Source organism: Macaca fascicularis, chromosome 13 (genome assembly GCF_037993035.2).
Source record: "Macaca fascicularis isolate 582-1 chromosome 13, T2T-MFA8v1.1".
Classification (NCBI taxonomy): Eukaryota; Metazoa; Chordata; class Mammalia; order Primates; family Cercopithecidae; genus Macaca; species Macaca fascicularis.
This window is the reverse complement of record NC_088387.1, coordinates 63,851,674-63,876,728: the sequence shown is the minus strand read 5'-3', so window position 1 is coordinate 63,876,728 and position 25,055 is coordinate 63,851,674. Positions and strand designations below refer to the sequence as shown.

Sequence of the window (25,055 nt, the reverse complement as noted above, 5' to 3'; positions counted from 1 at the left end):
CTGGTCTCAAACTCCTGATCTTAGAGGATCCACCCACCTCGGCCTCCCAAAGTGATGGATACAGGCGTGAGCCACCGCGCCTGGCCGATATGGGTCTTTATGTATTAGAAAACTGCTTAATAAAGTCCTCACTTTATTATCATAATCATAACCAATATCCTTATAATCTAATAACTATGGTTATTTTCATTTCACAGACAAAAAAAAAAAAAAATCTGAAGTTTGTTAAGTAATTACGGTGTTAAAATTATCCAACGATTAATGGCAGAAATAGGTCCTGAACCAATATGCCTTTGAGAATTTAAACGCGGTGAGTTACATACAGGCCCTCCTAACTGGAGTGTTCGCTAGTACCACTAGTTGCTCGGCGAGAGCTCGGTAAGTACTGGCCATTTGGAAGCTCGTGGTACTCAAGCTGTGGTACAGGAGACCTAACACTCCTACACAAATGCAGGTCGTGCTTATTTCGTACCAAACTGGTCTGGCGGCGGCTCTTTGTCCAGACGCTGGCGGGCCAGGGTGGAGGTAAAAACATTTGTAGCCGCGCCCTCTCCTTCCCCTGGGCGTCTCCGGGGCGTGGACAGGCCGCTGAAAAGAACCGGCTGCGGCCTGTGCCAGGCTCCGCGGGCTGCTGCACTGCGAGGCCGAGGCAGCTAGTGAGAAGTTAAGAAGGCCCTAAGGAGGGCCGGCTCGGATGCTGGGCCCGCCTCCCCGCGGGATTGTAGGCCCGGGGGCTCCGCCTGGTCCCGAGCGGCAGGCAGGAGGCGGTGCGCGCGGCCCGGCGGCGAGGGACACTGAGGCCCGGTCAGTCTTTTGCTCTGGGGTCTTGGTTGGGGTGCAGCACCTCCGCGCTCCGCTCTCCGCTTGCACTGCCGGAGCCGCGGCCCCGCCCGGGAAAGAGCTGCCGTCGGAGTGAGACGCCGGGGAGTCTGGGCTGCGTCTTAGTCATGCCCTGGGCTTGGTCTCTGCTTCCGCGTTTGGTTCCTTTTTCCCCTCTGGGGGTGAGAACCAGGCGTCCCCTTCTACTCGCGTTGGCCAAAAGCGGGGTCCGAGGTGTCAGTGGAAAAGAGGGTGGCGTTTCTCTTTTTGCCGGTGCAGAGAGAACTTGGGGCGGGAAGGCTGGTCGTGGCTCCCCGGCGCGCTAAGGGCGGACGGACCAGGCGGCTGGGCCGCGCTGCTCTCGATTCCTCCCGCAGGGTCAGGGGCCGCGGCGGGGTTGGAGGTCAGCCCTGGCTCATGTTAACCTCTGGGTATCAGTTTGCCCGGAAACTCGTGTTAAGGACTTCATCTTAGCCTTGGGAATGTACCCAGAAGCCAAAGGGACACCCCTGATAGGGACTGGCCCTGAGAGGAGGCTGTCGTTTCCCCGAGCAGAAGAACTCGGGACCCGCCCCCAGGATGTGCATTTCGTAGTCAGGGTCTCCTTTACCGCCTCAAGCCCTGAAGCCACTGCCTTGCCCCAAAATGTGTTTATCCTCTTTATAATTATTTAGAATTTATGCCTTAATCAGTAGTTTTTTACACTTCGGAGACTTTTAAGTTTTAAATCAGTAAATCTGTAATAGGTACCAGCATCTATAATGTACTGGTCGAGGGAAACCTCCACAAAACTTTTCCTACTTTATGATACAATCAATGCTCCAGGCATGGTTCACCATCCAAATTCCCAGCTTCCCTTGTGTGCCTATCAGGAGGAGGACAGGTGAATATTGTTAAAGATACACGCAGCGACTCTACCTGGGATGCTGCTGCTAAGTAAAAAAGCAGTTAAGTGAAGGAGGAAAAATAGACACTTATGGAAGATAGGAAGATTATATTAAGAAAACTTTACGTGTATATGTTTATAAATAACTTTCATGTCAGAAACTCTTAATAGTTTTAAAAAATTCTTCAGAAATACTTAGAGGATCATGGTTAACCTTCACATTTAAATTATTTTGAGGCATATATGCTGGCATATATATATTTTCCCCTAAGAAATTTTCTCTTTTAACTCAGAATTTCCCATTGAGAAATTTGCTAACCTATATACAATTATAATTAGTTGATTAAAGTTGCATGGCTGTGCTATGGAGATTATGTTTTTGTTGTTGGTGGCACAGAAGTAATCTCTAAGGCAGGACTATTTTCACTGTGATGAACTGAGAGAGGGTAAGAAGACAAAATGCTGAGAATATTTTGGCAGCCCAGGAACTACCCGATGGCCTAGTGTTCTGCTAAATTACATATCCATGAAAATCCCTGGCTCATTTAACAAATGTTTACTGAGTACCTACTCGGTGTCACATGCTTTGCTTGGTGGTGATGATGTCCATTGCCATTGTCTGTGTCTTCCCAATCCAGTTCTGTGTTCTAGTGACTGAAGACCTTCTCACTTTTAACATTTTACATTCTCAATGAAAGCAGTATTTCTATGTGTATGAAATTTATTTTATTTTTTCATTGGAAATTGTTAATTTCTTGTTGCTTAAGGTGTATCCTGCATGTTAATATGTGCCATAGACCCCGGAAATGAATTTTGGAAGTGTTGTATTAAATGAAATTTGATTAATTTGCTTCTGTTTTTTTTAAATATCCATATCTGTTAGATCTCAATATTGTAATGTATATGAATTTCTAATTTGAATATAATGTGTGGGCTTTTCCAAACTGAATTAACTTTAGAATCCTAATTTCTAGGAACCTGGGAAAGTTCCCCATTGAAGACATTTTGGGAAATGTATTTTAACTCTAAAGAGTTTTATTTGTTCTTATTTTTACCCATTTATCTCACCCCTTCTGCCAACAGAAGTGATGCCACCAAAAAGAAATGAAAAATACAAACTTCCTATTCCACTTCCAGAAGGCAAGGTTCTGGATGATATGGAAGGCAATCAGTGGGTACTGGGCAAGAAGATTGGCTCTGGAGGATTTGGATTGATATATTTAGGTAAAGTAAAACCTTAAATTACCAATTATTCTTATTTCTGTGACTGTAGCTGTGATTACTTAGTGACATTTTAAGAATGGAAATATGGAATTCATATGTGTACTTTATTAAAATTCATGATTGTACTTGATTAAGTAATAATATAGTACAGTGTCTGGGTTCAAGACATCACTGACCCACACTCCTTGTTGTCCATGTTTTTCTAAATAACTCTTAGAAGCCTTTTTAGAGCATAATTTTACAATATGCCAGACAAAATGCTTTCTTTTTTTTGAGAACTTGTTTTCTTAGAAACATGCTTTTTTCTGATGAGAAACCACAACTGTATAGATAAAAATACTTTCTGTGAATCTTAATCATTAATATTTTGGGAAAGCAAAGGTCTAGTCATTTCTTAACTGGGCTCTACTGGAGAATTCATAGATAAAACTTAAGGCATCTATTCTATGGAATAAATTAACTTCTAGTGCATCTAGAGTGGTCCTAGGGATGTGCCATTCTTGGGATAATTGAAAAAATAAACACTCAAAATTATTTTCTGTGATCTGTGGTACAGTAAGGAACCATGGGCTGGGTAGGCCTTTACATTGCATTTAAGCATTTAAAAATTACACTGAACTTTAATGAATCATTCAAGGCTATCTTAAATCTGTGTTGAGGAAGGGATATCCATTAAAAGATTGATGAATAAAATAAGGAAAATGTTAATGATTTTTAAAAATATACCCTCAAGAATAAATTCTCCTAAATGTACTGGCTGAGATCACATCTATTTCCACAGGAGTTTAAGGAGTTGATAAAATACCTCCTTTGAGGGAATCTTGGGTTCTCATGAAATATTTCCAGAAAAACATGCTTCATGGATCCTGAAACATAAAGATCCTCTTCTGATAAAACTAAGATTGTAGTTTTGAATGAATGAATAAAATTTGGTCAATAAGTAGCTGCTTATTAAATACTTCAGTGTCTAATCTAGTTGGAAAGACAAGACCAGCACAAAAAATTGTATGGGCCAAGTAAAGGACAATTACCCCATTTAAAGGGTTTGAACTTGCTTGAAATTGCAAAATGCTGTGATTATTAAGTGCTAGATTTAGTGACATAGTCAACACTGTTCAATAGAAATGTAATACAAGCTACATATGTAGTTTAAAATTTTCTAGGAGCCACATTAAAATACATTAAAAGAAACAGGTGAAATTATTTTAATAATATTTAATGCAGTATATCAAAAATACTATTTCAATATGCTCTTAACATAAATGAAATATTTTACTTTTTTAAATGAAAGTCTTCAAAATCTAAGGTTTATCTAGTCTCAAGAGCCCAATTACCACGTGGCTCATGTGCTCAGTAACTACATGTGGCTACTGTATAGAATATTACATATAAAGACTATGTGAGAATGAGTATTGTTTGAAACTTGAACTTAGTGAATTCTGTATTACAGCAAAGCATTAAGATCTCTAGTATACTGTCTTGACTGAAGGTCGAGATACAGTGTTGAATACATTATTTCTGATGTGGCTGAGCTATAGGCTTGGATTCCATAGCTTATCACTTTTGGTTTTCTAATGTTTGTATTATTTGAGTAATTTCAAAGAACTAGAAAAAAACATTGACTATGTTGATCTTACCTCTTTTTTCTTTTTGAAATGTAAATATTATATGTATTTAAATTCAAATCAATGTTTAATTAGTGTATGTCTGCATATCTGTATGTATTTATGTGTACACATAGTCACTATTGTTACTGTTATGATAAGGGAATATACTTGCATAGGCATGTGACTTACTTGCCCCTATTCAAATGCAGAAAAATCTTTGCTTCTTTCAGTCTAAGTACAGTGTCACATACTTTTACTTTTTTTTTTTTTTTTTGAGATGGAATCTCACTCTGTGGCCCAGACTGGAGTGCAGTGGCTTAATCTCAGACCACTGCAATCTCCACCTCCTAGGTTCATGCAATTCTCATGCCTCAACCTCCCAAGTAGCTGGGAGTACAGGCACTTGCCACCATGCCCGGCTAATTTTTGTATTTTTAATAGAAATGGGGTTTTGCCATATTAGCCAGGCTGGTCTTAAACTCCTGACCTCAGGTGATCTGCCCACCTCGGCCTCCCAAAGTGCTGGGATTACAGACGTGAGCCACTGCGCCCAGCCTACTTATTTTTTTTATTACTAAAATAATACTATTTGTTTTATAATATATTTCAGGGTTCAGTATGTAATGGAACATTCTCTAGTATCTGAACTTTAAAACCTGGACCCTAGGAAGATTAGCGCGTGCACACCATTGAGGAAGGACTTTAAAGAAATATTTAGCTATTTTCAGAAAAAAGGCTCTGATACTTCAGATTTTGTGATAAAGATGTGTGTTCCAAATGTTGTAACTGTTCCATTAAAAGTGATGCTAATGAGTCGTAGAATCAGTTTAACTTCACTAAACTTAGTTTTTACTTTTTTCAAAGCTATACAAACAAATCAACATGAAATTACATAATGTTTTTGCATTTTACCATGGTTCTTATCACTTCCTCTATATAAATGAAGAGAAGAAGCAGTAAAATTCAAATTTTCCTGAATACCTTTGTGTCCAGCTACATTCATTTCAGGTATTCTTTCCAGATACCCCCTTTCAGCAGACACTTGATCAGCATTTACTGCCTAAGGCTGAGAAGAAACTAGCCGCTCTGTCTAGCTCATTGTGCATGTACAACTGTCCTCTAGCGTTGACATCAGTAGCCAGGGCCTTTTGGTAATCAGCAGCTTACAGTTAAGGGGAAGGGGCAGAGAAGTTTGGTATTTACTCTTGACCTGGAGAAATAATGTGCCTCTGGCATTAATATAAATAGAAGAGTGAAAAGAAGTCTGAATACAAGAACAAAGTCAAAGTTCTTTCTTTGAATATGAAAAGAGAAGGGGAGGAAAAAAGAAGAAAGGAAGCTGGTTTGGGGATGGGAAAAATTGCTATCATTTTAGTATCAAATAAGTGAAAAAGTTTTTTAAACTTCAGGAAGGAGAGAAAACTGAGGGTTAGAATTTAATTATAATGCTAGGTATAACATAGAACCAAGTAAATTAAGGGAGAATTGCGTAAATAATAGCAGAGGTTTTGGCATTAGGCATATATGACCTGAATCCTGACCTGATGAAGCCACTCACTCATCTAGTTACTTAATCCTTTGGGTTCTTTGTTTCTATTCTGCATAATTGTGATAACAATAATTGTGAGGAGAATTAAATGATTTTGTTTTTAAGGAACTTGATAAACATTTAATAAATGTAATTTATTTATTTATTTCCTTAGACATTCCCATTCTTAATACTGGTGCCATAGTGGGGCCAGGCTCAGTGGCTCATGCCTGTAATCCTAGCACTTTGGAAGGCCCAGGCAGGTGGATTGCCTATGCTCCAGCCTGGGCAACTTGGTGAAACCCTATCTCTACTAAAATACAAAAAATTAGCTGGTTGTGGTAATGTGTGCCTGTAGTCCCAGCTACTCAGGAGACTGTGGCATGAGAATTGCCTGAACCTGGGAGGAGGAGGTTGTAGTGAGCCAAGATCGCACCACTGCATTCTAGTTTAGGTGACAGAGTGAGACTGTCTTTAAAAAAAAAAAAAAAAAAAGTTGCTGCCATAGTTAAGACGATGACAAAGAACTCCATTGGAAGGGTGAATTTTCTATTTATTCTATGAATTTTGGTGGATTTAACTACTAATGTGGTAAAACTGAGAACATAGAGAATGTCAACAGAAGACTTTATGACATTTTACTGAAAAAAGCTCCCCCTAAAATTTGCTATAGTAGTGAAAAGTTCTCATACAAGCTGTATTTATCTGCTTCAGATATGAAAGCTATTGGTTTTAGAAATTATTCAAAATTGAGAATAACAGAATTACAGGATAAACTTTAGCCATATTATTTTGAAGGCTGATTATATAAGTAAAAGATATGATTTATCTGTAGAAGTTTTAGTTTCTTGAAGGTGGGCACGGTGATGACCATTTAGCATCTTTGGAGTGTCAAGCACAGAATAGATGTTCAACAGTTATTTGCCTAAGAAATTGAGACTGAGATTGGAGTACTTAACCCACACAAGCTAGTTTGCTTTGTTCTCTTCCATAATTATAGATGTCACTCTTAACTTTGGTCTACTCCTACAGATGAGTATCCTTAGTCACCAGGAAAGTTGAAACAAGGCAACTATCATGACATCATCTAAAAGAATGTGCATATGCTTTATTGACAGGGCATCAGTAGCAATATCTTTTAGATATTATCTCAAAGCTTTTATAAAGAATAACATATTTTTATAACTAAAGTTAACTGTGGTGAAGCCTAAAAATCAGATCATTTATCCATGGACAGATGTTTAAATTTCATCAAAGTGACTGCCAGACATTTTTGGATCATGCTGTCAGATTAGCCTAATTTTGTGCTTTAGAAACATAGAAGGAATTTTTTGTTGGGGGTAGGTTTTTAAAAATTATCAAAGTTTAACTCATTTATTTTACTGATAAGGAAACACATATTTTTAACAAGTAAAAATAAACCACATACATAGAATTTGTTTTACTTCTTCATAAAATAATTTTTTACTATCTTTATAGTGAGCTATAATAGATTGATTTTAAGGTATGCAGAATAAAGTTTAGAAGAGTACAATGATAATACTAGCAACAAAGTAGTGTGTTGGAATACATATTGCTTCATGACATATTACGTTATTAAATGTTATTTTGGTAGTGTTTTATAGAGAGAGCTTTGAGATAAATAGCCTTATTTGACGCAGTGCAACATTGTGGTGCCACTGCAATTGTTATTAGGCAATTTTGCAAATGATACTGTGGGAATGAAGAAAAGAATTGAATAAATGTGAAAATGAGAAAAATTTGTACTAGAAACTATAGTATTTATGATAAATTAGTTTCCAGAAGGTGTAAATAATAGGTAATATAAACTCAAAATGAGGAAGGGATCACTTGAAATTTTGTAAATTTAATGTGTTTGTTGGACTGACAGACAAGAAATAAAAGTCTCTATAAGATGTATTTTAATTTTGTTTATATTTAAATTTTGAGTTTTTAAAGAGATAGCAGTACCCAATTATCTATCAGTTAAGAAATCTAGGTGTTTAGAAAGTTTGGGTTCCTTCCATTAAAATGGAGACTTATAAGACTTGGCTTCTTCATTTTTTTAAAATATCTATTTTTTAAGCATATTTCATATTATGATTCTTCTTCAATTTCAACACTTTACTGTCAAATTCTTTTGCCTTAAGGGAAGATTTATAAAATACTCTGTCCTTCAGTGCATTTATATATTATGTCTCCCACTGCATCTGTTACTATCTTGTAACTGTTTACAGTGGTCAAGGTTTTTTTTTTAATTTGAAGCCTATTGCTATGGGGAAATTTCTTCTTTCTGAAATGAGCTCACCTCTATTGCCACACAATAAAAGAATTCTCAGCTTTTGAGAGCTTCTGGCTTCCTTATGAAATATGGATAGACTTCTGCTTCTGAAGTGTTTTAGGTTTTTTTTTTTTTCTTTAGATAAGGAAGAAGAGGAATAAATAGTATGAGGTGTGTTTCTTCTTTTAAGACACAGGAATATCTATATCAGATAAATGAGAAGAAAATTAAGAAACTTTAAAGCTCTAAATGAGAGAGCTCATTAGAAATTAGCTACTTGGATGATGAAAATTTGTTCATCATCTACACTTAAAGGCACTTATGGTTTTTATACTGCTTAGATACTTGATTTTGCAATTAGTATTTCTTTAGAATGTTCGTCCCTGATAGCTCCATCACATGGACTGAGTTATTCCTGAACACTCTATTGTATGCTCCATTAAAAAATATTTTAAGGAGAAAAGAGAGAAAACTCAGCAATTATTTCAAGATAATTGTTGAGGACTTCCCTTGTCTCTTTTAAAAGCATGGCCTTTTGTTAGCCAAGTGGATTTATCTTTTCTTTAACATCTTCTATCAAGTAATACTTGAGGGAAATATTCTGTAGAAAGACATCCATTGAAGGCCAGAAACATCTACAGATGCAATGTGATCCCAAGCAATGAAGCATGTGGCCCTTCATTGGCATTATATGATAACAGGAGGATCTTCTGGCAGAAGAACTGACTTTTGCTGCGTTCTGCATGCTGCCCCTCCAAACCCATCTTTGATTGGCACCTATGCCCTATTGAAACTGGCATCACACCTTCTGAATGGGCACAGTGCCAGGCTAGCAGATGGGTATGGGCAAAAGCATGCCAGAAACCCAGTATGTGAATCAAGTTTAAGTATCAGGGGCCCAAATTCCCATCCAGGGATATAAAAACTACAGTCTGTTGAGAGCTTTTTGTGCTTAAGGTTAAAGGACATGCCATTTCTACTCCAGCTTAGAAGTTGATTAATTTTGAAAGTCAAACAGCAGCTCCTGTGGCTGTGTCAGGCAAAATCCTATCTTTGGTGAATGAGAATTACTACTTCATGTAGGGAAGAGAAAGTATTGTAATGAAGTTTCCAATGAGAGTTACTCTCCTGCAAGTGCCTCCAGCACTTAAGCAGCATGCATTCAGTGGAGATGAATATTTCTATTCTCCAGCAGAGCCAGGTGCAATCAAAGCCAGATCTTCAACCTGCTGCAGTAAAGAACCCTAAATTTAGAAAGGGCAGGCAAAGTTTAGAAGAACTCCTTGGTGGCAGGCAGCTCTTTTCACTATGAACTGATGAAGCTTCACAAAATTGTATAAAAGAGATGAAGAGAAAACTCCAAATAAAAGACCTTCAGAAAATGTCATCCTGAAACAGAAAGATTTTTAATAAACCAAAGGAAAAAGTTTAGTCCTTTCTCCTCAATGCAGAAAATCTTCAGAGTTTTCTATCAATAAAAACTTAGTTAACCAAAATGTTAGAACCAACTTAATGCATAAGTAACAAAACTTTCTATTTTTACATTTATTTCATTGCATGTCTATCATGTATATAAACTTTGCTTCTTGAATAATGGATTTTGCATAAAATTGAGTTCTAAACATCATATTTCCTTCTGATTGTCTCACACCCACTACAGAACTCCCCTCCCCCACCCCCTGAAAGAGGGCACTCTTCCTTCTGATCACTTTAATCATATCTTCTAAATGCTCTAAAATTTACAGGAATGCCTGTAAGACCAGCTGTGGCCAAGAGAAGCTTTTCCTAATCGCCTTATAGCCGTTGCTTTTGCTTTTTCACTGTGTAAACTTTATCTATGGAACAGATTCCATGAGACCGTTGTGAATACTTCAACGTATTCAAAACATATAACTGCCACAAATTAAACTACTAAAACTAAAGCTGGTGCATTGTAACTGCCAAGTAAAACTGGCACGTCCCTCTGTCAGACTGCAGGAGAGTGTGCCATACAGTCCTCGGAAAACACAATTCATCCAGAAGCACTCTTGTCACTTGCTCTGATATTAAACCAGAGAAAGTGACATTAATTAAAGAAGTGACATGAGCCAACAAAGGCAATGAATTCTCAGCTTTGGCTCATGTGCAGACCTTAATCCAACCTGGTCTGCTTAGGTAGTGTGGCTATTTCTGAAGAGTAACTAATGTGGCTACTCTCACCCCACCTCCTCTCATCTTCCCAGTCTGGAACACAGTTTTAAGGAACTATCATTTTATCTCCAGGGTTGGACTAGTTAATTGGTACACTGGTAGTCATTGCAGGGCTTCCCAAAATAGTGGGAAAGTGGTGGCATGTGATGCTTTTATTGTACTTGGTAATGGTGGGAGATGTACAACTAGAGGTAGAGGAGAGTTGGTCTAACAAAAAGGCAAGCAACAGCCAAATAGCAGAGTACCTAGACTTGGTAGACTGGAAGCAAGGAAGGTGTGTTGCTAGGACTGGTTGTGGAAACAAATGGTGACTGGTAGGCTTTATGGAAATTCCGACATGCTAAAGAGGCACGCTGGGGAGTGTTCATAACTTCTGTCTTTGTTCCCGTGGTGTGCTTTCACACGATGCTCACCTCATCATTTCAGACGGTCACTATTTTGTATGTTGTCTTTTTTACCTGTTTCCCCCAACATGTGTGCACACAGACACTACATTATAAACTGCTTACAGGCAGTCACTGCCAGTGCTTAATATGGCCTTGCATGTTACTGTTCTTAAAAAGTGATTTGTTAAATTAACTCTAGAACTGTTCTATTATGATTTTCCCAGCAAATAGGTTGTCTGAGACAAAAAATTCCATGCTCTGTCCTATATGTGACCTGTGTGTAAGGTACTGTACTTTCAGATTTAGAGAAATTCTTTTGTATCTTTTGGGGAATTTGAAGGGCAAAAAGTATGTGTTTATTTTCTTTTCAAGTATATTTTTAAAATACAAAGAAGCTGTGTACTTAATCCATAGATTGTAGAATTTATTGTGAAGAGTCTACTCTGTTAATGCATAGTATGGAGAAGGGACTAAAAAATGGACATTGTGTTAAGACAAATCAGTTTTGTCTTTCTAATAAAACAGTTCTTCTGAGTAGTATTTAATTGAAGTAGAACTAATAGCAAGTGTAAACTTTTGTGGGGAAAAGCATGGTGTTTATTATTAAATGGATTGACTTACAGGCATGTAACATGCATAAGAAATCAAGTTTTCAAAGAATGTAAACACAACATTTACAGAAAATAAATTATTGGGATTTCTTTTAATCCAAGTCTGTGAAAGGTTTGATTAAGGGTTTTGTACATAGTCAGAAGCTTTTGTTATGGTTTCTGGGCAGGGGTATTTTATGTTTGAGATCGGGAATTTTCTATCCACATAATTAGTCATGAGGTTTAATGTACATTTTTTTTTATATCAGGCAGACAATGTCTTCAAAGAGACAGCAGTGCTGCAAAGGAGCAAGAAAAGAAGGCCAAAGTTGACACACAGAGAGGCAAAACAGTGTAGGAAAAATCAACACGTTTTGCAAAATCAATCATTGAAAATGTGTCAGCATTCAGGAGACTGTCTTTAATTTGCAATCCAAGTGAAATAGAGTATTTAAATATGAGAGGCAGTATTATTGAGCCCAGCATGCCTGCTACCACTTGTTTGACTAGCTCAGAATAGAACACTGAGAGGCAAGGGCTCAAAGTTAAATGAACATTTATACATTTTAAAATCAAATGAAAGATTCAGAGTATATTCATGAATTAATTTTTTTTTTCAAAGCCCTAAATTTAATCAGCTGGAATTACTTTAAAAGTGTCATTCTATTTAACTTTTGGAAATGATGAATTTGCCTTTTAATAGGGATGCTGTATTTTATCATGAAGATGAAACAAACTGTCTTTTGTTAATTATTCCCCAGAGACACTGGCCATTTTTCTCTCTCCAATGCTTAGTGTGGAGTAAAGGCAGCTTCCCGCAAATTTATTTCAAGCAAGAGCAATCGGAAGCTTCAACATGTGTGAAAGAGGCGCATAGAGAACATAGCTTCCATTTCAGGTATTCTGAGTGCCACCTAATGAACCTCTTAGAGATAATGTTACTAAAGCCTCACTGATGAGGCCATGAACATAGAACACAGGAAAGTAAAAAAGAATGAAAGAAGAGTCTGGTAAAGAGTAGTAGATGTGTCAAATGTGTCTGTAGTATCTGATAAATGCTGGGACTAGTTTTTGAATTCTTTTTTTAGGAAATTATCATCTTTATTATCAACTACTAAAATCTTTCACTTAGTGTGTGCCAAGCTCTGTGTTAAGTGCATTGCATGAATTATTTCATTGAATCCTCTCAGCAGCTTAACTAAGGAAGACATTGAGGCCTAAAGAGGATACGTAAATTACCTTCTGGCCACAATTTTTAAAATGTCTCAAATATTAAAATATTTGAGCTCCAGTCCCTGCCCTACTGATGTCCCTTGTCAAAGAACACTTGAATTTATTGTTAGCCAGATAAAACAGTGGCAAATGGCATGCTTATGACAAGCTCATTTCTAAAGTAACAGCAAAATATGTAATTGATAGTATTGGCAGCTAATTTAAGAAATCTGTTAGTGATGATGCTAATAATGGTGTCATTTTCATTCAGATTGACAACTCAAGGCATAGAGCATCAGTGATATGTTTTTGATATTATTAAGATCTCAAAATCTGTGAAAGAACATCTGATATTTATAGTAAACCTAATGTTAGGCACTGGAAAAATTACATTAAAAATGTACCATACCTCAAACAATATTTTTATGGAAAAAAGTGCGAATAGTCATCTAATAGTTCATGCAATCTGATGAGAAAGATTTGTTGGATTTTCATGCCTTTGCAAAACTGAATACATTTATCTAGTTTTATACATTTGTTTTGAGTCAAATAAGTAACAGGAAGATCCAAATAGACCTGTTTAAATCCCTATGATATGATTTTAATAAGCACCATATAAAAATGGATACCTTTATAAATATTGAATGATTCTTGACCATATTTTTTTCCATTGGATAATAATTTAAAGATACACTGCTTAGAAAACTAGGTCTTTTAAAGAGTAAAACAAACAGAAAATAAGAAAAATAGGATTGTGTTAAAGAACATATCCCTTTACAGAATTTGTTTCAGATACCAATATATTTTATTTATAATAAAAGTCTAGGTTTTGAAAAATTATTTTTAAATAACTAAAATTAGTTATTTCAAGATATTATACAGTAGTAATGATTATTACATACTCACGAGTGATTTCATGAAGAAGTTAGAACATGTAGCGGTAAACCTTGGGGTGTTTATAATAAAGAAGAGATATTAGCTATTGCAATGCAAGATTTTATACTAGAATACTTTTTAATTTGGTGTATATATATTTAACAAGGAAAAGAATGAACAAATGCAAGTTACTACATTAAATACATGTTCTTGAGCACTTACAGAGATATGGGATTATTAATTTCAAATTCTGGAGAATGTAAAGAAAAGCTATTCATTATGCTTGGTCTTATTTCTATTAAAAAGTCATGTGTTACAGTTCTGTCTTCTCCAGTATCAAATGTGAGTATTATAATTGAGAATGGAGAATTAGTTATGTAAACCTTTTATTCTACACAGTATTAGGAGGATAGTAGAAGAAAAAGTAGTAAAACTGACCAAAAAAAAAAAAAAAAAAAAAAAATCCCACATAAGACAAAGAAAAGTGAGAAGAAAACAAAACAAACCGGTATAGCTAACAGGTAAATGTTGCTGTGTGATGAAAAGAGGAAGAAAAAAATTGTATAGTCTTCCACAATAATCAGAATGTCTACTCTAGCAGAAAGCTTTTGAGCAAGATAAATCTTCTGAAATTAACTAGTTTAATGTAGATTGACTATAATAAAGAATTCCTGTAAAAAAATAAGTATTTTTTTTTTCGGGTGGAGCACTTTTAAGTTCCTTCTGACTGTGAAAACCTGTTAAATCCTGAAAGATGGAGTTAAATTTATAAATGATCTGTTGATATTGGCACATGGATAGAGGCCTTAAGGAAATAATGAATGCAGCTGGTAAAGAAGCAAATCTCAGTCACAGAAAAATGAGATAAAGAGACCATCAAGAAGAAAAAATAATGGCTATATTATCTGTTTATGTAGTGTATCTTTGGATAGTAAGAACATCACATGAAAATGTAAAGACATGCAAAATAAAGACCATAATGAAAAACATAAGAAAGATTTCCCTTATTTGCAGCCTGATTTCAGCATAAATATTAGAAAGTGCTTCAAAAAAGCAGGAACAGGGCTAAAGATTCTTACATAATAGGTTTTTAAACCTAAATTACAGAACTTACAATATTATTTAAGGAAGAGAGGTCAAGAACTACTTCAGCCCTCACTTCATACACTTTGAAAATAGGATTTATGATGGCTAAGAAAAATAATAGCTCTCATTCTATTGTATGGCCAAATTGAATGTCTCTTAGGAGGTAGAAGGAAACATTTGAGGTCTTAGTAAACCTGAAATTGTTTCTTAATAGATTATCACTAAGATAAAATAGGCTTGAAAGTAGTGTATGATTGAAAATGACTTACAAGAGATAAATGAGTTAAACTATTAAGAAAAGATTTGATGATATAAAGCAAAACCAGTTTAGTAAAACTTGGGGGATTTTTTTTTTTAAGAACTGTAAGTTATGAATATAGAATTTTATAACAAAGTTCAAATTTCTCAATTAGATTGATGAACTGTGGTTCAAAATTATAGGAAAGGGAAGCTCAAAGTGTATTTAGTTAATAATAATAAAAGCAGCTAAGTTAGAGTTTATTAGTGTTAATGTTTGAGAAATAGATAAATGGGTTGGAAGATATAATTTGTGGTAAAATGAAATAAATATGTAATATATACCACAACCTGTAAGTAACTGGCCAAAGGCAGCAAAGAAAAATGACAATTACATAAATTAGTGTATTATAATAAAATTGTCAGTTAACTACATTAGAAAAAAGTCTGTGAGCCTCAATTAAAGAAGATTACTGACAGAACTTCATAATCAGTTGCCAAAAGAGAAATACTTAAAATGATAAGATATAAAGACACTAAAAGGTTAAGGTTTTTCATGCACATGTAACTAAACAGTAAAGCAATAGCAGGATCTGTTATTTTATATTCCACAGTAAAAATCATTAAGAGAGCTAAACAAGGATGTATTTAGGGTAAAAGGTTAGTAGAACAAAGTGAAAATGTAATGATAGAATATAATATAATGAGAATGCTATTGTTTATTTTTATCCTTGAAGAGAAAGTAGCAGACATTCAATAAGAAATTATTATAAATATGACTGGAGATACTATAAATAAATTCAGAAAATGACAAACCAGTTACCACTAAGTCTTCACACTGGTCTCTGTGGAACCCAGGTGTAGAGGTGAAAGGGGTAAGGGTTCTGGTCTCCCATCCCATGTTTCAACCTTAGCATTTCTGCTTTATCTGTTTCATATTCAGGCTTACCTTGTCTTATTGCACATCACTTTATTGTGCTTTGCAGATACTGTGTTTTTTTACACACTAAGGGTTGTGGCAACCCTGCATCAACCAAATCTGTCAGTGCTATTTTTTCCAGCAGCGTGTGCTTCATGCATGCCTGTGTCGAATTTTGGTCATTTTGACAATATTTCAAACTTTTTTGTTATTGTATCTTTTATGGTGATCTGTGATCAATGAGCTTTCTTGTGATTATCATAATTGTTTTGAGGAATCATGAACCACACCCATACAAGATGGTGAATTTAATTGGTAAATCTAACTGCACCACTGACCAGTCATGCTCCCGTCATTCTCCCTTACCTCAGACCTCTCTATTCTCTGTGATACAACAATTTTGAAATTAGGTCAATTAATAACCCTGAAGTGGCCTTTAAGTATTCAAGTGAAAGAAAGAGTTACGCATTTCTCACTTTAAATCAAAAGCTAGAAATAATTAAGCCTAGTGAGGAAGGCATATCGAAGGCTCAGATAGGTTAAAAGCTAGGCCTCTTACATCGGTTAGCCAGATTGTGAATGCAAAGGAAAAGTTCTTGAAAGAAATTAAAAGTGCTACTCCAGTGAACACACGAATGATAGGAAAGTGAAGCAGCCTTATTGCTGATAAGGAGAAAGTTTCAGTGGTCTGGATAGAAGATCAAACCAGCCACAACATCCCCGTAAGCCAAAGCCTAATCCAGAGCAAGCTCCGAACTCTTCAATTCTGGGAAAGCTGAGAGAGGCAAGGAAGCTGCAGAAGAAACGTTTGAAGCTAGCAAAGGTTGGTTCATGAGGTTTTAAGGAAAGAAGTCATCTCCAAAACATAAAAATGGAAGGTGAAATGGCAAGTGCTGATGTGGAAGCTGCAGCAAGTTATCCAGAAGTTCTAGCTAAGATCAATGGTGAAGGTGGTTACACTAACAAATTTTCGGTGTAAATGAAACAGCCTTCTATTGGAAGAAGATACTGTGTAGGACATTCATTGCTAGAGAGAAGTCAGTGCCTGGGTTGAAAGCTTCTAAAGACAGGCTGACTCTCTTCTTATGGACTATTGCAGATGATGACTTTAAGTGGAAGCCAGTGCTTACCATTCAGAAAATCCTAAGGCCCTTGAGAATTATGTTTATTATCTATTCTGCCTGTACTCTGTAAATGGAACAACAAAGCCTGGATGACAGTGCGTCTGTTTACAGCATGGTTTACTGATTTTTTTTTTTTTTTTTTTAGTTTTATTTTTCTTATTTTAAAATTGTGTATATTTAAGGCATATGTCACAGGTTTTTTTTGTTTTGTTTTGTTTTTAAACATATGAGTGAGAACAACTGTCCCTCACCCATTTTGGGAGAAGAGGGGGAGATGAAGAGAAGTGGATTAAAGGGTACAAACATACAGTGAGCTAAAAGGAATGAATTCAGTGTTTGATAGCAGAGTAGGATGACTATAATTAACAAAAATGTATTGTACTTTGGTAATGGGTACCCTGAATACCCTGACTTGGTCACTATGTGTTGTATGCTTGTAACAAATTTTCTCATGTACCCCGTAAATTTGCACGAATAATAAAGAGTTTACTGAATATTTTAAGCCTGCTGTTGAAATCTTCTCAGAAACAAAAAATTACTTTCAAAATAAATAACTACTTGTTGACAATGCACGTTAGTTACCCAAGAACTCTGATGGAGATGTACAAGGAGAGTGATGTTGTTTTCATGCCTGCTAACATAGTGTCCATTCTGTAGCTCATGGATCAAAGGAGTAACTAACTTTCAAGTCTTACTATTTAAGAAGTAAATAAGGCTTCAGCTGCCATAGATAATGATTCCTCAGATGGATCTGGGCAAAATGAATGGAAAGTCTTCTGGAAAGGATTCACCGTCCAGATGCCATTAACAACATTCATGATTCATGGAAGGACATAAAAATAGCAATATTAACAAGAGTTTGGAAGAGGTTGTTTCCAACCCTTGTGGGTGACTTTGTGGAGTTCAAGCCTTCAGTGAAGAAGCATCTGTAGATGTGATGGAAATGGCAAGAGAACTGGAATTAGAGGTGAAAACTGAAGATGTGACTGAACTGCTCAATCTCATGGTAACAACTTATGAGGAGTTGCTTCTTAAGAATGAACAAAGAGAGTGGTTTCCTGAGATGGAATCTATCCTGGTAAAGATGCCATAAACATTGTTGAAATGACAGCAAAGTTTTAGAGTATTACATAAATTTAGCTGATAAAGCAGTGGCACGGTTTGAGAGGATTGACTTCAATTTTGAAAGGTCTGTTGTAGATAAAATGCTAACAAACAACATCGTGAGCTGCAGAGAGATCTTTTGTGAAAGCGAGAGTCAATTGATGTGGCAAACTTCGTTGCTATCTTAAGAAATTGCCACAGTCACCCCAGTCTTCAGCACTCACTACCCTGATGAGTCAGCAACTATCCACATCAAGACCTTCCACAAACAAAAAGATTATAACTTGCTAAAAGCTCACATGATTGCTGAAATTTTTTAGCAATAAAATATTTTTAAATTAAGGCATGTACAGTGTTTTTTAAAAGATACTGCTGTTGTACCCTTAATAGACTACAGTATCATGTAAATATAACTTTTATATGTACTGGGCAACCAAAAAATTCACACTACTTGCTTTATTACAATATTCATTTTGTTGCATTGATGTGGAACCGAACCTGCAGTATCTCCAAAATATCAGGATTCCAAGAAACATTCTATTACTAAGAGTTTGAAGATAACTGATTGTGCTATAATAATAAGTGATAAAGTGAAATATGTAATAGAAAAAGTTTTAGTTTGGAGGGTTTTTAACAGTGTTACAGAGAATACACTTTTTTTTTCAAGTACACAATAATTTGTTTTAAAAATATATGTGATTTAGAAAATATAAAAATTTTTAACAGGTCATAGTTTTGGAATCTAATCCTGGAAACAAATACCAGTATGACTTTGCTTGTTCTGTTTTTCTCTTTATCACTTACATTCTGTCTCATTTCTACATATTCAGTTTGTGCTCATGTCAAGTCCACCTTCCCTTGAAGCCTACTGCTTTTCTTTGTGCATTTTCTACCACAGTTTTATATTGTGTATTTATTTTCTGCAATATTTTTGCTTCTATTTTATAACTAAGCATATTCTATTTTGTATTATGATTATGTATCTTTTTTCTTATAAAAATAAAGAGAAAAAAATCTTTGTACTTTTCTGTGAATTTTAACATACCCACCAACATAATTAGGATACAGGACAGATTCATCACCCCTAAAATCTTCCTTATACTATCCCTTCGTGACCATAGCCTCCTTTTACCCTGAATCTCTGGCAGCCATTGATCTATTCTGCATCAGTATAGATGTGCTTTTTGGGGAATGTATGGGATTACTATTAAGTGGAATCAGGTGATATGTGTCATTTGTAATTTTTTTTTCCACTTAGCATAATGCCTTTGAGATTGACTCAAATTGTTGTGTGTGTCAGCAGTTTTTTATTGTCAAGTAGTAATCTGTTGTATGAATGTATCAGAGTTAGTATATTCTACACTGAAGGACATTTGGATAGTGTGATTCCTTCAACTTTTTCTTCAAAATTGTTTTAGCTATTTTAATTCCTTTGCTTTTCCATATACATAATTAACTTACATTTCCAGAACGACGACAACAAAAATTTCTGGGATTTTAATTGATATTGAGCTAAATCTATTGATAAATTTGGGGAAAATTAACATTTCTACTATGTAGAGTCATCCAAACCATATATACAGCATGTGTCCCCATTTCTTTAGGTCTTCACTGATTTCTTGTATCAGCTTTTTGTAGTTATTAGCATACTAGTCCTATACATATATTGTTGGGTATATATTAATATATACATTTTTTGGAGCTATTGAAAATGTTCTTGGTTTTTAAATTTCAGTTTCCATTTGTACATTAGTAGTATATAGAAATATGATTGATTTTTGTATGTTGACCTTATATCCTGTGAATTTGGTAAACCCAGTTATTCTAGGATTGGATTTTCTTTTGTGGCAGATTCTTTGGGAATTTCTACGTAGACAATCACATCATCTGGGGATAGGGAAAACTTTCTTACCAAATGTGCGCTTTTCATTTATGTTCTTATTGCACTGGCTAGGACTTACAGTGATTTATTGAATAGAAATAGCAAGAGTGCTCATTTTTGACTTGTTCTCATTTTTAGGGAGAATGTATTCAGCTTCTCACCATTTAGTGTGATGTTAACTGTAGGTTTTTCATACCTGTTCTTTGTCAAGTTAAGTGTACTGAGTTTTGATCATAAAAGGGTGTTGAATTCTGTCAATTGCCTTTTCTACTTCAATTGATGTGATCAGGTGTTTCTTCTTTAGATTATTAATGTGGTAGATGACATTGAGTTTTGAATATTGAAACATTCTTGCATTCCTCAAATTAACTTGATCATGGTGTATTATTATTTTTATATATTTCTGGATTCCACTTGCTTATATTTTGAGAATCTTTCCATCTTTGTTAAGGAGACTATCAGTGTATACTTTTATTTATTTATTTATTTATTTCCCCTACCATCTTTGTCTAATTTTGTATCAGGGTAATTCTGGCCTCATAAAATGAGTTCTGAAGTATTCTTTCTTTTGTTTTCTGGAAGTGAATGTGTAGAATTAGTGTTATTCATTTTTTAAATGTTTTGTATAGGTCAGAAAGCCTTTTTTTTTGTTTTTTTGAGACGGAGTCTCGCTCTGTTGTCCGGGCTGGAGTGCAGTGGCGCGATCTCGGCTCACTGCAAGCTCCGCCTCCCGGGTTCACGCCATTCTCCTGCCTCAGCCTCCCCAGTAGCTGGGACTACAGGTGCCTGCCACCACGCCCGGCTAATTTATTTTTGTATTTTTAGTAGAGATGGGGTTTCACCCTGTTAGCAAGGATGGTCTGGATCTCCTGACCTTGTGATCCGCCCGCCTCAGCCTCCCAAAGTGCTGGGATTACAGGCGTGAGCCACCGCACCCGGCCTAGAAAGGCATTTAAAAAACAAACAAACAAACAAACAATGGTTTCACTTTCTTTAGTACTTACTTAGGACTAATCTGGTTATTTGTTTCAGATAACTTAGTACTTCATGGTTTTTCAAGAATTGCTCCATTTTGTCATCAGTTGTGATTATTAATATTGCCAACTTGATTGGATTGAAGGATGCAAAGTGTTGTCCCTGGATGTGTCTGTAAGGGTGTTGCCAAAGCATATTAACAGTTGAGTCAATTGATTGGAAGAGGTAGACCCACCCTCAATCTGAGTGAGCAACGTCTAATCAGCATGCAAAAGAAGATGGAAAGAGCAGATTTGCTGAGAGTTCTGGCCCTCATCTTTCTCTCCTGCTGGATGCTTCCTGCTCTTGAAGATTGACTGACATCAAGACTCCAGATTCTTCAGCTTTTGGATTCTTGGACTCACATCAGTAGTTTGCGAGGGGCTCTCGGGCCTTCAGCCACAGATTGAAGGCTGTACTGTTGGCTTGCCTACATTTGAGGTTTTGGGACTCAGACTGGCTTTGTTGCTTCTCAGTTTGCAGACGGCCTGTTGTGGGACTTCACCTTGTGATCATGTGAATCCTTAATACACTGCTTAATAAACTCCCCTTCATATGTACATCTATATACATCTATTAATTCTGTCACTCTAGAGAACCCTAACTAATATAGTTGTCAAATTTATGGGTATAGAGTTGTTAATATTTATTATATTTAAATGTAATTAGGTTTTGTAGTGATAGTCTCTCATTTTTGATGTTGATCTTTCAAATCGTGTTTTCTTTTTTGTCTTGATACGAGTTTATAGGTTTTATTGACCATTTCAGAGAAATAGCTCTTGGTTTCATTTACTCTATTCCATTTCATTGATTTCTGGTTATTTTCTTTATAATTTTTTTCCATTAAGTCCTGCTTAGCCTGTATCTCACAGACTTTTATATATTGTGGTTGTCTTATGTATTATATCTCGATTCATTGAAAATCCCATCAGCTCATGTCACACGTTTTGCTCCATCTGTTAAATATATGTTGAAGAACTGAAGAAGAGACAACTAATCTATTATATTTTCCCAGCTATTTATCGTGTTTTCTCTTCCTTTATTCCTAATATTCCAAATTTCCTTGTATAGCTTTTCTTTTACCTCAATATCTTTCTTTCTTTTTTTTTTTTTTGAGACAATATCACTCTGTCACCCAGGCTGGAGTGCAGTGGCACAATCTTGGCTCACTGCAGCCTGCACCTCCTGGGTGCAAGTAATTCCCCTGTCTCAGCCTCTCAAGTAGCTGGCACTACAGGCGTATGCTACCACGCCCAACTAATTTTTGTATTTTTGGTAGAGATGGTGTTTCACCATGTTGCCCAGGCTGGTCTCAAACTCCTGACCTCAAGTGATCTGTCCACCCCGGCCTCCCAAAGTGCTGGGATTACAGGCTTTTTTACTTCAATACCTTTCTTTAGCAATTCTTAACACAGCAAGTCTGCTGGCCATCAATTCTCTTAGTTTTCTTCACCTGAGATTGTCTTCATTTAGTCTTCTTTTCCAAAAGATATTTTTGCTGGATGTTGGATTGATAATTTTTTTTCCCCTTTTCATCATTTCTGATGATAAATCTGCAATCATTTGAGTCAGTGTTCCCCTACACATAATGCATTGTTCACTCTGGCTGCTTTCAAGATTCTTCTTTGTTTTTAGATTTTAGATTTGACTGAGTGTCTGGGCATTGATTTCTTTGGGTTTATCCTATTGAGAGTTCTTTGACATTATTGAGTCTATAGGCTTATGTGTATATAAAACTTGGAAAATTTCAGTCATTATTTCATCAAATGTTTTTTCAGTATCACAAGCTTCCTTCTCTTCTTCTGGTATTCCACATGTTCAATGTTTTGTTACTGCCTATAAGTTTCTAAGGTAGTGTTCAATTTTTTCATAGTTTATCTCTCTGTTGGTTAGGTTGGATCAGTTTCCTTTGATCTATCATCAAGTTCAGTGACTTTTTTTATGTCATCTCCGTAATTGTATCGCGCCCCCTCAGGAACTTAAAAAAAAAAAAATTAAATTCGGTTATGTATCTTTTAGTTCCAAAAACATCATTTGATTCTTTATTGTATTTTCTGTCTTTATTGCATTTTTCTTTTTTCCCTTTGTTTCAAAAGTGTTTGTCTTTATTTGTTGAAGCATTTTAATAATAATTGTTTTAAAGTCTGTCAGATAGTTGCAACATCCCTATCATTTTGCCATTATCTATTCATTGTCTTTTCATATATGAGTTTTTTTCTGCTTCTTTGTATGCCTGGTAACTCTGAATTATATCATGGATATGTTGAATATTATGTTACAAGAATTTGGGTCTCTTCTAATGGAGAACGTTGATATTTTGTTTTAGCAGGTAATCTTCCTGGTTGCATTCAGGCTTCAAGTTCTGACTGGTCTGTGTTTGGGGTACAGTGTTCGTTTAGTTTTCAATAGCAAAAGCATTGTTCAGGTCATGTGTGTTCCATTCAGTGACCAGCCTGGGACTTGGGTATTGGTAGTTTACTTATTGAACTCTGTATATGCTGTTTAATGTTAGCTCCACGTATACACAGCTTGTGAATGAGTCCAGGAGTTTATAAACAACTTGTTGTGATGACGTTCCCAAGCTCTTCTTCCTCCATGATCTCCTTGGTATTTATTCTCTGGAATCTCCTTTTTAGGTTCTCTGACCAGAAATCTGGGCTTTTATTTACCCTGTCTTGCCATGCACCTGTGTCTAGGGAAAATGGCAAGAGGGTGTAGAGCATAAAAAGTTATTGGATACCCTTCTCTTTTGGGACCACAACTCATTTGATTGGAGAGGAAAGTTTCCTTCCTTGAGAGTTTCAGATTTCTGTGTGTCCGTGCTGCTGCTGCCACTGTCATCACCACAGAATTGTTTGGGTGCTGGGATGGGAAAGAACCAAAAGGTGAAAAATAGGAAAAAAGAATAATGGCATTTTCTGCACTCTCTGAGTGTTAGGATATTCATTTCCTACTCTTCTATCCTTAACTAGAGAGCTGCTACTGGGGCATTTTTTGTTTGCCCTAATGTCAGCTTTCAAGGTTTGGGCTTCCTTGAGTTCTGACCGAAGGATACCAGAAGCGAAGAAGTGGAATATCTGATTCAAGTATGATGTTACTGTGAATTGTGACCCTTTCTCATAATCTACCTGCTGTTTTATTATTTTTAATCAGGAGACTCTCTTAGAGCAGTTTCAGGTTTATGAAAAACTGAGCAGATAGTACAGAACTCTCATATACTACCTCTTTCTCCCACTGTTGTCATAGTTTTCTTTATTACTAACAACTCGAATTAGTGTGGTAAATATGTTACAATTTATTAACCAATATTGATACATTATTATTCGCTAAAGTCCATAATTTAAACTAGAGCTCATTAATTGTGTTGTATAATTTCTTTTTGTTGTTTGTTTTTTCTTGAGATGGGATCTTGGTGTGTTACCCAAGCTGGTCTTGAGCTCCTAGGCTAAAGTGATCCTCCCACATCAGCCTCTCAAGTAATTGGGGTTACAGATGTGCACCACTGTGCCCAGGTTTTATGTTATATAGTTTTATGGATTTTGATATATGCATAATATCATGTGTCCACTATTACAGTCTTATAAGACTAATCTCACTGCCTTGAGATTGCCTTGTGCTACACCTGTTTATTCCTCTTCCTTCCTGCCCTAAACCTCAGCCAACCACTTCTCTCTCTCTCTCTTTTTTTTTTTTAGACAGAGTCTCACTCTGTCGCCCAGGCTGGAGTGCAGTGGCGTGATCTCGGCTTACTACAAGCTCCGCCTCCCAGGTTCACGCCATTCTCCTGCCTCAGCCTCCCAAGTGGCTGGGACTACAGGTGCTCTGGCTAATTTTTTGTATTTTTAGTAGAGACGGGGTTTCACCATGTTAGCCAGGATGGTCTCGATCTCCTGACCTCGTGATCCGCCTACCTCGGCCTCCCAAAGTGCTGGGGATTACAGGCGTGAGCCACCGCGCCTGGCCCTCTTTTTAATGTTTCTATACTTTTGCCGTTTTCAGAATGACATATAGTTAGAGTCATACAGTATGTAACCTTTTCAGACTAGCTTCTTTCACAAAACTGTATGTGTGTAAGGTTCCTCCATATCTT

General features: G+C 36.2%; 1 protein-coding gene across 12 annotated transcripts in view; it reads left to right on the top strand.

Annotated features, from left to right (window-relative positions):
• The first annotated feature begins 358 nt into the window (after positions 1–358).
• The window catches only part of VRK2 (VRK serine/threonine kinase 2), a 112,974-nt gene continuing 88,277 nt past the window's right edge, over positions 359–25,055 (top strand). For 7 of the 12 annotated variants that reach the window (XR_012422357.1, XM_074011717.1, XM_045369267.3 and 4 more), the window contains exons 1-2: positions 749–804; positions 2,789–2,929. Coding sequence is in view for 7 of the 12 variants with exons in the window: in XM_045369267.3 (XP_045225202.2) it covers positions 2,794–2,929 (136 nt within the window). In the remaining 5 variants the exon portion in view is untranslated. Of the gene's footprint in view, positions 526–748; positions 805–888; positions 1,002–2,788; positions 2,930–12,272; positions 12,410–25,055 lie in introns of those variants that run through there. The other 5 variants (XM_074011714.1, XM_074011715.1, XM_074011716.1 and 2 more) reach the window with 3 other exon arrangements.